Source organism: Plectropomus leopardus, chromosome 6 (assembly GCF_008729295.1).
Source record: "Plectropomus leopardus isolate mb chromosome 6, YSFRI_Pleo_2.0, whole genome shotgun sequence".
Taxonomy (NCBI): domain Eukaryota; kingdom Metazoa; phylum Chordata; class Actinopteri; order Perciformes; family Serranidae; genus Plectropomus; species Plectropomus leopardus.
In genome coordinates, this window is record NC_056468.1 from 1066767 (window position 1) to 1080399 (window position 13633).

General features: G+C 37.9%; 1 protein-coding gene across 1 annotated transcript in view; it reads right to left on the bottom strand.

Annotated features, from left to right (window-relative positions):
- The window catches only part of ehmt1a (euchromatic histone-lysine N-methyltransferase 1a), a 40606-nt gene that overhangs the window by 1696 nt on the left and 25277 nt on the right, over positions 1 to 13633 (bottom strand). The window contains exons 16-22 of the mRNA XM_042487744.1: positions 12771 to 12938; positions 11329 to 11473; positions 5239 to 5316; positions 4597 to 4712; positions 2201 to 2287; positions 2019 to 2097; positions 70 to 245 (exon numbers count right to left, since the gene is read on the bottom strand). Coding sequence (XP_042343678.1) covers positions 70 to 245; positions 2019 to 2097; positions 2201 to 2287; positions 4597 to 4712; positions 5239 to 5316; positions 11329 to 11473; positions 12771 to 12938 — 849 coding nt within the window. The remainder of the gene's footprint in view (positions 1 to 69; positions 246 to 2018; positions 2098 to 2200; positions 2288 to 4596; positions 4713 to 5238; positions 5317 to 11328; positions 11474 to 12770; positions 12939 to 13633) is intronic.

The window sequence follows — 13633 nt, forward strand, 5'->3', positions numbered from 1 at the left end:
TATTTTAACTGTTCATTTCAGTTTTGTACTGAGAGGAAAAGACAGGCAGCAGACAGAGGTGAGGCTCACCCTATCTGGTCTCCAGCTCGGATGGGCCTGCTGGAGAAGAAGGCAATCCTGGGGAAGCGCAGGTCCTGGTGCATGGTGAACACTCTCACAGCCAGCAGGTTGGGCTCACACAGATGGTTGATGAAGCGGCCGATGTTGCCAAAGAGTCTCGCATCAATACAGTGCACATCCCCCACCTGTATAAGACGATGACCAAGAAGTGTCAGTCACATGATGTCTTAAGGTTGACCTGATGATGCCCCAACATCTGGTGGACTAAAAACTCTAATAAATAAACTGCAGAAAATACAAATGTGGTGTTTCTTTATAGTAAATGTGTAAATATGGTAAATAATGCAGCTGTCATCAGGAAGAGCGATTCTGCAGCGCCCCCCTTTGACCAAACATAACAGCACATGCTCTTAATCACCATCATTTTTTTCTGAAATGTCTGCATGCAAGACATTTGGTTTAGCTGAGTTTTTCTTACATGTTTACCATCAAAACATGAGAGTGTTGTATGTCAATTTCTGAAGTTTATCTTTCATTACCAAAACTGTGCATTGTCTTGTATTTTCTCTGGCCTCTGATGGTAGTGTCTTCTAAGCCCATATGGGATGGGCACTTTTTGGTGTGTGACACTAAAAATGTCCAGAAAATAATTTTTCATAAATTAATTTAACGAATCAATTAAATAAATACATTTTCGCAATCTCACCGGCCTAAAACAGACATAACACCATTATATCATTTTGGTGTGTTACAAATGTTGCATTGAGCCAGGTTTAAATCCATTAATCCTAACCTTTACATCAAAGACGTATTTCACAGCTGAAGAGATGGTCTTTCAATAAAATTAGTCCATCTCTGTAGAAGAGTGATTCAAATGCTTTTGAAACTGGTGCTACATGACCAGAGAAAACGGAAAAAAAGGATGCATTTGCTAAAGGGGCAGAACGCACTGCACCGTACCAGACCAATAACATTCCCACTGGTGGGTGATGTAATGCGTCCGCATACGTCTTAAACAATAGCGGCCACCTAGCAAGAAACAATCTCATATTTCAGTTATAAAGTAGGTTAAAACGTGTTTCTGAAAACCTTTGAGAAGAGAAATATGCAAATCAGCAACAGAATTGTGGTTAATATTTGATCGGAACTGCTTATGATATCTAGGCACAGGTTAGATGTAGAGATGCATGATAATATCCATTGGTATCGGCAGATATTGCATTTAAAATGAAATATCAGAATCAGCAAAAATGCAGATTTGCAGATATGCAGATATCACAAATCAGTACTTTTTCTTAAATTATTAACAAAGTGAACATGTACAAAGTATTAACCTGAAGTTAAAGTATTTTTCTTATTTTGCACAATGAATGAATATTACATACACTGAAAAGCATTGTATTTAATGTCTCCATCTGCTGGTGGGCCATCATTATAGTATGCAGAATATGATGATTCCACTACAGAAGATGATTATCATTGGTGATCACTATAATTGGGAGGGGAAATAAGTAGATACATAGATATATGTTATTGGCCTAATTAGTTGTTACACATCAGCAAAAAATCTAATATCATGCATCCCTAGAAAGATGAAGGAAAGTTTACCACAGTTTGTTCTCACATTCTAACAATACTGTCTAGACATAAAACTGATTGAAAATTGCAGAGGTATCCCTTTAAATGTTATTATTTTTTGCAGTTAGCTTTTCACTTATCTAATTCTAAAAACTGCAACAAAACATATACCTAAATACATATTGTAATCGTTTCTGTTGGTCTCAGAAAACAGCAACTTCACACTAGTTCTAGGAGTCGTCGCTCTCCTTGCTGAGCATCAGTACTGAGCATTCTAACTGCAGAATCTGGTAAACACTTTTTGAGCAATTATGTCTCAGAACCAACAGTCACCATCGTCTAGTGCAGCTTTAAAAATTCCTGTAAACTAACTGAATCACCTTATTGTCGAGGGTGAAGAGGAAAGAGTCATTCTCCCTTTTATCAGCCTCTGCGTCAGAGATGATCTCCCCGACATACCTGTGGAAGCATCGGGGGGGAGCTCAGAGCACAGCTTCTGTTCAATATTTCATGCTGTAAAACAGTGAACTCAGTGGTTTCTCTTATGAGAGCTTGTCCTCACTCGCAAATGAATGTTCCTTGAGGGATATCCTGCATGGCTCGCACTCCCCAGCCCATTTTGTGTGTCCTGAAGAGCTGCAGCCGGGCTCTGAAACAAACAACAACAAGGCAATTATCTCATGCAGTTGCCCACACATCAGCAATCAGCAGCACACTTCAAAGGAACTTTATGACCAAAAATTACATTGATTTGACTCAACACAACAGTTTCAACAAAACAACTCAGAGAATCAATCATTTTCCCAAAAGAGGGACTGAGTCCTTTTCCACTGGCCTGGTATAAAACCACTGCCTGCCAGTCATGCTGTTCATATGCACATCTTCATGTTCCCATAATGGAAGGAGGACATCAACCGGTGCTCATACTGAAGCAGTGCTGGAGGACGACCAGGCTCAATGTTTCCTAAATGTTACTTAGTTTGACGCCGTTTGGTTAAACACCACTTTTGTAGGAAGGAGAACCATGTGAGCACTAAATCTACTGGAATAAACTCTTGATGAGACTTTTAAGGGCACAAGATTAAGATATAAAGCAGGTCCCCACCTGTACTGATATTATTCTTTAAAGGAACATATAACTGAACACATTTAGATCATGACTATGAATTTCTGGGCATACATAACCCCATTTGAAAGAGTTCAGACATGGAAAGCATCGGCATCAAAAGATCCATGACATTAAACGATGCATCGTCATACTGAGAAACCCTATGAACCAATCCACCTTAATAACCTTAAGGCTGGCCAACAGCATGGTCTGCACACTCCAACCATGTCCTGATCAGTGGATATGAATTGTTTCAATCAAATCAGAAATATAGAGTTGCATGTTTTAATAAGGTTATACTGAAGCACTTCAGTGGACCAGTCAATCCTAAAATTAAATCTGGACCTCAATCCCACATCTAATGCATGTTTAAGGGTCTTGAATATATTGCCCTCTGTGATTGTGATGAAGATTATGATTAAGATTAGTCTGTTGTCTCCCTAAGGAGAAAGTTATCTTGGTCATTTGAGAGAACACAGGGGACAAAGCCACACGCATGTACAATTAAACTACAATAACATGCAGCATCATTCCCAGATCCATACACCTCAAGAGTATTGCATGACGCCTCAGGTCAGGGATGCTCAACTTGTATTTGTTTGGGAGACACTTTTGCAAGATGACAGTAGGCAAGGGGCCAGTCACAGCAGCCCTCATACATGTTTCTTTTTGACATTTTTTCTGATTTTAGGGCGTTTCTAGGATATTTTGCCAATTTTAGGACATAGTTAGGATTTAATGACATTTCTCAGATTTTGACACATTTCTAGAATTTTTTAATATAATTTTAACATATAATATTTTTTAATTTTATTTCTAGGATTATAAGACATTTCTCAGCTTTTAGGACATTATTAGGATTTTAGGATGTTTCTAGGATTTTAGCATGTTTCTCGTTTTTTAGAACATTTCTAGGATTTAGGATGGTTTAGGATTTTAGGACGTTTGTAGGATTTTAGCACATTTCATGTTTTTTAGAACATTTCTAGGATTTAGGATGTTTTAGGATTTTAGGGCGTTTCTCTGATTTTAGCACATTTCATGTTTTTTAGAACATTTCTAGGATTTAGGATGTTTTAGGATTTTAGGGTGTTTCTCTGATTTTAACATATTTCACATTTCTAAGAAAATGACAGCAATAGTGCTCTACACATGCTAACTGCACAGATGCCTTGAACAAGGTCAATTGGGGAGTTTTTCCTAAGGTGATGTGAGGAGAGGGATATCGCATGCTGTAAAGCCCTCTGAGGCAAACCGTGTTTTGTGATAATGGACTTTAAAAATAAATTTACTTGACTTGACTTGATAGCAAATGTCCTTCATCAATGTTATGTTAAATGAATGTATCCATGCTTCTGGTCTTCATTGTTTGTCTTGGTTGATACTGCAAATGGAGCTGTATATGTCGTGTGAATGAAAGTTATAGTATATGGCATCTAGTTTTAATCCTGTTACAAGACACTTAAAATGTGGATTTTAACCACTAATCTGATGGTCAGGCAGCCTACTACAGAGAACCTGGAGGCACCAGTTTTAGCACTCTGTCTGTGTTCAGTTTCTGTATAATTTCTGGTGTTTGGAGATTTGTTCCAGTCCTACATTCCTGATCTCACTTTCACCTAACAGATGTCAGCCTCACTATTTTCTGATCTGCTGTCCTGCAGCCATATTAGAGCTAGATCTGATGATTTAAGTCATTGCTGGTGCAATCTGAGCACATCTGCTGCTACTTCATATAAAAATTGTTCCACTGGGAAACCAGTGGGGTCTTACTGCCGGAAATATAGTCATATTAGGCTGAGAGACAGTGACAGTGAACTGCTGGATGAAGTCAAAGTGGAAAAGGTCACCTGAGCCCATTCTGGACCACTCGGTTCCTGCAGGTCTTCCAGCAGGAGCAGGCATGGTTACACTCAAACAGCACCGGGGGCTCCCTCTGACAGAAGTCAAGTGGCAGTCGGCCCTCCTGTACAGAGATAAGTTACAAACTGCTGTCAGGGATAAAAACACACACTTCCAGTTTAGACAAGTTATCTGTTGCTTTGGGAAAGCCAGGCTTATATGAATATGAATATGAATATGAATATGAATATGAATATGAATATGAATATGAATATGAATATGAATATGAATAGGTACAAATATATTTTGGGAGAGAAACAAGAAAAAAAGCGGGTGAAGATGAAACCTCTGCTCTTTGAGGAAGCTGACGGGAAATCTAAAAATGTAAATCCTGCAGACAGAATGAGACTAAAGACAATAAGGTGTCTTAGTTAATTCAACAAAAAACACATTTCCATTGATAATAACTGTGGTATCATATTAAAGAGTAAACATGCATGTGATACAGTATGACTCAATGTGACATGATGAAAGGGACAATGAACAAGTGATTATAATTGTTAAATGTAAAGAATACTGAAGTGACATCACAGAATTTGTGTGTGTGTGTGTGTGTGTGTGTATGTGTGTGTGAGTGTGTGTAAACTTACACTATCATACCAACATCGCAGGCTGAGCTGACCACACATGCATGTACTGGAGGAGCAGTCGTCTATGCAGCTGCAATGCTGAATCACACAGTCAGTGAGATATTAGAAATCAGATTTATAAAGTTCTTATGTGCTGCATTGTTCTGACGTAATTTAATGTACATGATATGACAGCTTCAGTGCAAAAGAAAAACAGCAGGCCTGTTTGGAGTGTTTGTCTCCTCTGATTTGGACAGGTAAGAACCATGAAAGATTGATAATGAAACTTTGGAAAACTGCAGTTTCTCCTGCAACAGGTTTTCATTATGTCCTCTGACTACTTTACAAAAAAAGCCAAGGGTAAACTCAGCAGTTGAGGCAGTCCTGTACCAAGTCTGAAGTGAAACTGTAACAGTGAGGTTACAGGTTGAAAAATTAGTGTTGACATTCTGTATTTCTCCCACTGTCAATAAATCCCATAAAAAGGCCAAAACTAGTCTTTGCCAGTTTGTCTCTCAATACTTTCCATCCTTTGGAGCACTCCAACACATCTGCTCCTACTGACGACAGACATTTTTAAGAACAACTCGTAAACATATAGTTTAATTTTTCAAAAAGACTTGGTGAGTTACTTCAACAGCTGGTAGCAAACTACTTAAACGTGTGCATTTCAAGGAACTATTTTCAACAGCAGATTAATCCACATGTGTAACTCTACTGCAGGGACACTCAAGTTGCTTTGCTTAGGGGGCACTTTTGCAAAATGACAAAAGACCAAGGGCCAGTCACAACAGTTCCATACATGTTTCTAGAATTTTAGGAAATGTCAGAGATTTTCAGACATTTCAGATTTTAGGACATCTGTAACATTTTAGGACATTTCTAGTATTTTAGGATATTTCTCGGATTTTAGGGCATGTCTAAGGTTTTAGAAAATTTCTAGGATTTAAGGACATTTCTAAGATTTTAGGATATTTTTCTGATTTTAGGGCACTTCTAGGATTTTTGGACATTAGGGTCTTAGCCAGGACCTCTGTCGGGGGGGGCTGGGGATCCTCCAGTGGCACTTTTCTTGATAAACAAGCTCTATTTCGACTAAAAGTACAAAAACAATTCCCAGTGTGAATTACTTTATGTTTATAATGAATTAGAAAATGGTTGGGTGGCCACCCGGCACCCTATTGGGGGCCAGATTTGGCCTGCAGGCCGTAGGTTGAGTATCACTGTTCTAGTGAGTCTGCGGGATAGTGGGTTCAATTGAATCAAAATAAACTACAGTGTGTGTGTTGATGGTGATGAAGGAACATGTCTACCAGTGACACAGTGTGGCTCACTGATGTGTTCGTAACAGTTTTTGGCAACAATGGCACAGAGGAAGATCTATCAGGCTTTGAAACACACACAACACCTGTGAGGAGACCCGTCACTGTTGGTTTGGATCTGCATGTGGGAGTTGTTGACAATAAGAAAAATATATAATATCATCAGACTTATTCTTGAAATGCACTCAGAGAGGGCTTCAAGATGCCAAGAGGAAAAAACAGTAAGAAATCTATGCAGTGCGAGTTACACAAGGGAGACAGAGTCGACCAAACTTCACCTGCTAGCAGTGCCATGGAGGATAACAATATGCTAACAGACGAAGGGGAACAAGCTAGCAACGCAAGCCTGGACCTTATACTCAGAGAACTAAGGGATTTCAGGAAAGATAATTGTTACCAGCTGAGGGGAATCAAGAGAATAAAACAAAAAAGAGTGTGGAAGAGGCAGATTGTGAATGCTGAAACTGGAACACAAGCTGATGAAAAAGCAGTAACGGAGACGCTCAAACTGCAAATTGAAATGGATGCCAAGCTGACGGACCTGGAGGGACAGTCCAGGAGAGAAAATAGTAGAATACATGGCGTCAAAGAGGGATTGGAAGATGACGCTCCATCAATGGTTGCTTTTGTAGAACGTTTATTAAAGGAGAATCTGGAGTTGCCGGACTCCGCGGAGCTGCAAGTGGAAAGAACGCACCGCGCTCTGGTATCAAAGCAACCACCAAACGTGGTGCCACGGTCCATTGTTGCCAAAATAGCCAGCTACAGAATGAAAGAAGAAATATTGAAATTAAGATGACAGAAACGTGGGTTTGAGTATCGTGGAAACAGGATTAACCTGGATCATGATTATGCACCTGAGGTTGTAAAGCTGCGGAAGGGATATGCAGAGGTGAAATCCGTGCTAAAAGAGAAGAAAATCTGGTTCCAAACCCCGTTCCCAGCAAAGATAGGAGTCTTTTATCTGGAGGGAACTGTGCTATATGGATCGGCGGAGGAGGCGACTGACAACATGGCAAAGATGGGATTCCCGGTGACGGTCGGGTGGTTTACCTATGCTACTAAAAGAATGGACATTGGCCGAACGGCAAAGGAAGGCCCTTTCCCAACAACAGCTGGGACAGGCCCCCCCTCGAAGCCCCCCTTTCATCGGGGCTTACTTAGGGTCGTATTGGGGACCCCACAGTTGGAAGTCAACATATCTGTTTTCATTTTTTTCTTTGTTCAAGTACAAGTGTTCTTTCTGCAGCTGTCGTTCTACACAGCTCCAATGTTTATGTAATGTTAGTTTATGTATTTTCAGAGAGTGTATTGATTGCACTTGGTTTTGCTATTCCAAAAACATTCAGACAATCAGAGTATGGCTCGTGGCAAGGCAAAAATAATTTACACTTAAATATACACTTACAGCCAAAACTAGACACCTTAAATGGAAAAGCACAAGATACGAAGTCACTAATTAAGAAAATGAATACATTATTTGAGGAGGTTGGTTTAATCGATATATGGAGAGACTTACACCCTAAACAAAGGGATTATACTCATTATTCCTCCCCCCACTCACTATATACAAGAACAGATTATTTTATAGCGTTCGGAAAAGTCAAAAAGTGAACACTTATGAAATCAGGACAATAGATTTAAGTGACCACGCACCTGTATACCTGTCTGTTGATCTAAACCTACAACCAAAAACTAATAATTAGAAACTAAATTCGAGTCTACTCAATGATCCTCACTTTAAAGAATAGATTAAAAGAGAGATCCAGTTTTACTTGGAAATTAATGACAATGGTGATGTGTCCCCTCCAATTTTGTGGGATGCCTTAAAGGCTGTATTAAGGGGGGAAATTATAGCAATATCCTCTTATAAGAAAAAGATGAGAAACAAGAAATTAGAAGAATTACAAAACAAATCAAAAGAATTAGAGAAAAAACATAAAATTAAAACAGCACAGGATATATTAGAGGAAATAGTGAAAACAAGAAATGAAATTAATTAATTAATTAAATGTTGTTAATTAGATTTGACTACCCAGGAAATTAAGAAAAATCTAATGTTTCCTAAACAAGAGTATTATGAAGGTGGATCTAAATCAGTGAAAGTTCTGGCCTGGAAATTTCCAGTCACAAAAATAATAAAAAGTAAACTAAATGAAATTCAGAGAGCTTTATAACATTTTATAAGACTCTTTATTCTAAAAAGGCAGGGGGCAGCATAGCTGAAATAAACAGGTTTTTTTTTAATCTTTGGCATTACCAGTGTTAAAAGAAGAACAGAATAAACTAATTATTGAACTGGGTCCTAAAGAAGGCACAAACACCACTCAGTTGGAAAGAAGCAAAAATCTCTGCCATTCCGAAGGAAAATAAAGATAAATTAGAATGTGGGTCATATAGACCAATATCAGTGCTAAATATAGACTGTAGGCTGTTTACTTCTATCATGGATAGAAGATTAGAATAGTTCTTGCTTAATTTGATAAACAATGACCAGACAGGTTTTATTCGAGAGCGGCAAACGCAAGATAATATACAACGGACATTACAAATTATTAACCACATTCAAAAGAATAAAATAGCAGCAACGGTAATTAGTATTGATGCAGAAAAGGCATTCGATTCAGTGAATTGGACCTTTCTTTATCAAGTTCTACATAAATTTGACCTACATGAAACAATAATTAAAACAATACAGGCATTGTATAACAAACCTACTGCCAGAATAAAAGTAAATGGCTGCTTATCAAACAGTTTTATTTTGGAGAGAGGAACAAGGCAGGGTTGTGCGTGTTCACCACTATTATTTGCATTATATTTGGAACCATTTGCTCAATATATGAGACAAAACAAAGAAATAAAAGGCATTAATATTAATGGGAAGGAACATAAATTAGCCTGCTATGCAGATTATATTTTGATTTTTCTGGGTCAACTAACAAATTCTTTACCCAAACTAATGCAATCGTTTGAATATTATAGACAATTATCAGGATATAAAATTAATTTAAGTAAAACACAACTGCTTAAATACAATTACAGTCCACCAGAAGAAATTAACAGTACCAACTAGCGTGGCAAACTGAGTATTTTAAATATTTGGTTATAATACCTAAGGATCTTACAGAAATATTAGAACACAATTATTCACCAATATAAAGGAAAATTAAAGAGGACATAGTGAGATGGAACCTAATCCCACATCTAAGTTTTTACTCATAAATAGATTCGATTAAAATGAATATACTACCCAAATGACTGTATTTATTTCAAACCCTGCCAATAGAAATAAGTCAAAAACAATTTAATGACTGGGGAAAAAAAATGCCCAGATACATATAGCAAGGTAAAAGGCCTCGAATTCGATTTAAAACTTTACAATTGGCTAAAGGAAAAGGGGGATGTGGCCTTCCTTCTCTCAGGGATTACTACTGGGCAGCACAATTAAGGCCTATGATATGCTGGTGTATTCCCTCATATGATGCTTAGTGGAAAAGCATTGAAAAGGGCCTGAATACCATTCCCATACAAGCAATTATAGCTGATAGTAACATGCAAGACCTGATGAAAAATATAGAAAACCCATGGATCAAGTTGACTTTTAAAATTTGGAAAACAGTAATAACAGAATACAAACTAGAAGACGATATAGTGATCCTTAAGTGGTGTGCATATGATACACATTTTGCTCCAAATAAATTATATACTAGATTCAAGTATTGGACATATAAAGGATTAACAGCCTTATGTAAGATAATAAAGGAAGGCACACTAATTAGTTTTGAAAGTATTAAAGAGAAATACTGATTAGAAGCACAGGATTTTTATCGTTACTTACAGATGAGACATTTTGTCTGTGACAAGATAAAATACGAAGCAGAATCAAGCAAACAGCTGTTAGACCCTTTTTAAAAGGGCATATGATTCAAATAAAGATAGAGGTATTATCTCAGGTCTATATAAAGGGCTTGTAAACAGGAAAACACACTCAACCCTTTATATTAAAACAAAATGGGAAATGGAGGGAGGAATAGATATAACGGAGGAAGAGTGGATAACAATATGGGCATATCAATGGAAATTTAGTAGCTCACAGAGTTGTAGGGAGTTTGGCTGGAAAAGCTTGATAAGATATTTTATTACACCTTACCAAAAATCTCAATATGAAGGTAACTGCCCGACTTGATGGAGAAATTGTGGAAATACAAATGCAAATCATTATCATATTTTCTGGGGCTGTCATGTTATTAAAACTTACTGGGAGGGAATACACAATGCAATACAAGAAATTTTGCAAGTCACCTGCCTCTGGAAAGGTAATTTTTTACGACTCATGCCTTAAAAATGGCCAAAGAGAGACAAATATTTGTTTAGTATTTTGTTGGTAGCTGGCAAAAAGGCCCTTACAAAAAATGGCTTTCACAGGAGAGCCCAACTTTGAACATGTGGATGTACATTACAATGGACATTTGCAGGATGGAGAGAATGACAGCAGATGTGAATTACAAGAGGGACCTATTTATTTCACGTTGGAAGAAATGGATGAACATTATAATACCACGCAGGCCAGATTTTGACCTTGCAAACCTTAGATAATACACTGTGTGTTTAGCAATAACCCCATCTCACTTCCTATGTGTCAATGTTTTTGTTATGTTTTTCTTTAAAAAATTTGAAATAAAAAAATAATTAAAAAAAAAAAGAAATGCACCCAGAGAGACAAGAAATGTGCTCCTTGTACTGCCCTCACTGTGATAAATGTAGAGTTTACAGAGGGCTGCAGTCTCACCTGTAAATGAGTGATGTCCTTGTCTATGTTCAATGGGGAGGTGACACAGTTGTCAGGTATGTATTTAAAGTTTTCAGGGCTCGCCTCACTGTCCACGCCATTAACACAGGGAATAGGAACTGCTTCATAGCCCCGAGAGATGTCCCTAAGAGATGTAAAATTGAGTTATTAACTGTTATTCAAACATATTATGGTAAAAAGAAAAATGCATGCATAGAGATATCTGTATCTGTATCACTATAAATAATGAAAACACGATGTGGAAAACTAACTAGACTAGCTATTTAAGTAATGAGGAGCAGCAGATCAAGACAAAAATGTATTAAAAAAAACACACCTACTGTCAATAACGCTAACTTTTCAGCAACTTTAAGTCTCAGATCAACACCAGTCTCATGTCTGTGTGTTCAGCACAGAGCTGGAGAAAGGATGTGGTTAGCCCAGCATAGCTTAAAGACCAGAGCAAGGAGAAACAGCTAGCCTGATTATCAAAAGTGCCAACACTTTGATCAGAACTTGGAAATTTAAACTTTCCAGTTTTAATGGAATGTACCTGCTTAAGATGCCAATACTCCACTGTATCTTCACAGTTATCTTTTGCTGCTGTAATGTCCTGAATATTGCATGCAGCACCTTTAAAGCTACTCTCGTCAATATTTTTACAGTGCCATACAGCTTTTTAGCCTCTTTTCAGCTCTCTGTTTCAGTTTAACAGCTGACAACTTCACTTTTTGCTCCACTTCCACATTGCTCATCAACCTAATTTCCAGCAACAGCATGCAGCAGTGTACAGATGGCAGTAGCAGTCTGTCAGTTGGTCACTCCACCACTTCTGTCCACACTGAAATGTATCAACAACTATTAGATTGAATGCTATGAAATTTGCTTCAGACATTGGCGTTCCAAGAGGATGAACTGTAATCAATTAATTTTTATTCTAGTGCCATCATAAGATCAAATTTAAATTTTTTCTAATGAGCTGAACTAAAATGGTGACCATTGGGACCATACCTGCTTCACATCAGTGTGTCAGCATTGTCATTGTGAGCATGGTAGCATTTTGCTCTTTTGTAAAGGGACAGATATTTTTCTCAGGAGTTGGTGAAACAAAAACAGAACAAGAGAGAGACTGAATATTTTTACCAACATACATTATGTGGTCAGAAACATGACCCCACATGACTGTTGCTCTATATGTATAATGCAATAATATGCTAACACACTAGCTATATTCATTCTGATGAGGTTGGTATGGCCACAATATGTCAAACATGTGATAATCCATTTGTAACAGTGACTTCTGACCCCATGTGGCCAAAATCAAACCGATGACTGTAGCTTTAATTTCCATTTAAAAACCATCTTATTTATTTTAAGTTGTCTGAAAATGAGTGTTCCTCTGATGATCATGTGACGCTCTGTGACACAGTATGGGGGTGTACCTGCTGAGCACTCTCTCTCCATGAGAGTCTCTGACTCTCCTGGCGTCAGTCAACTTCTTGTTGGTGTTGAGAGCCGTCCACACCTTGGAGCTGAAGACGCAGCAGTCCAGAGGCGTCTCTCCCTCTCTGTTCCTCTGATTGATGTCAGCTCCACGGGACAGAAACAACCTACGCATGTTGAAGTTTGAAGTCTGGTTACTAGATTAGAGACAGTTTTTGTGTCACATGTAATCTAACAAAGGAAAAAAGTAAGCTTTAAAACACAATAAACTCTCATACATGTCTATCCCGCCAAATCTCTGCAGGTGGTGCTCATTATCTTAAAGTCTGGCTCCTACACAGGACATCAACTGAACCTACACACTGCAAACTTTTACCCACTAACTAAATAAATAAATATACGTCATTCATGTTTCCTTTTAGGCACAGATGGCTTGAAATACCTGGGCTTTTCATTACTAATTTGACTTAGACTTAAGACTTTTTTTTTTTTATTTCTCAACCCTCCTTGAGAGGTGTAAACATTGATAGATGGGCTGGTCGTGGACCTGGCCACTGCGAGTGGTGGGTTGGGTTAATGTGTCCTCATCAACTTCTAACTTCTTTTTTGTGGGGAAGGTTAATGGGTTTGGGGGGGGGGGGGTTAAGTTAAGTAAAAGCAGGGCTCTGTTTATTTAACTCTTTGAAACCTGAGCAAATTCGCTTGATTTAAAAAAAAAAAAAAAAAAATACGCAGGACGTGAGCAACTTAAAAAGAAATGACCCAAAAATTTACAAGAAATTAGTAAAAAGTATAAGAAAATTAGCCGAAAAATAGTACTTAACAACCCCCAAAAAGTACAAATAAATACATAACCTGGAAA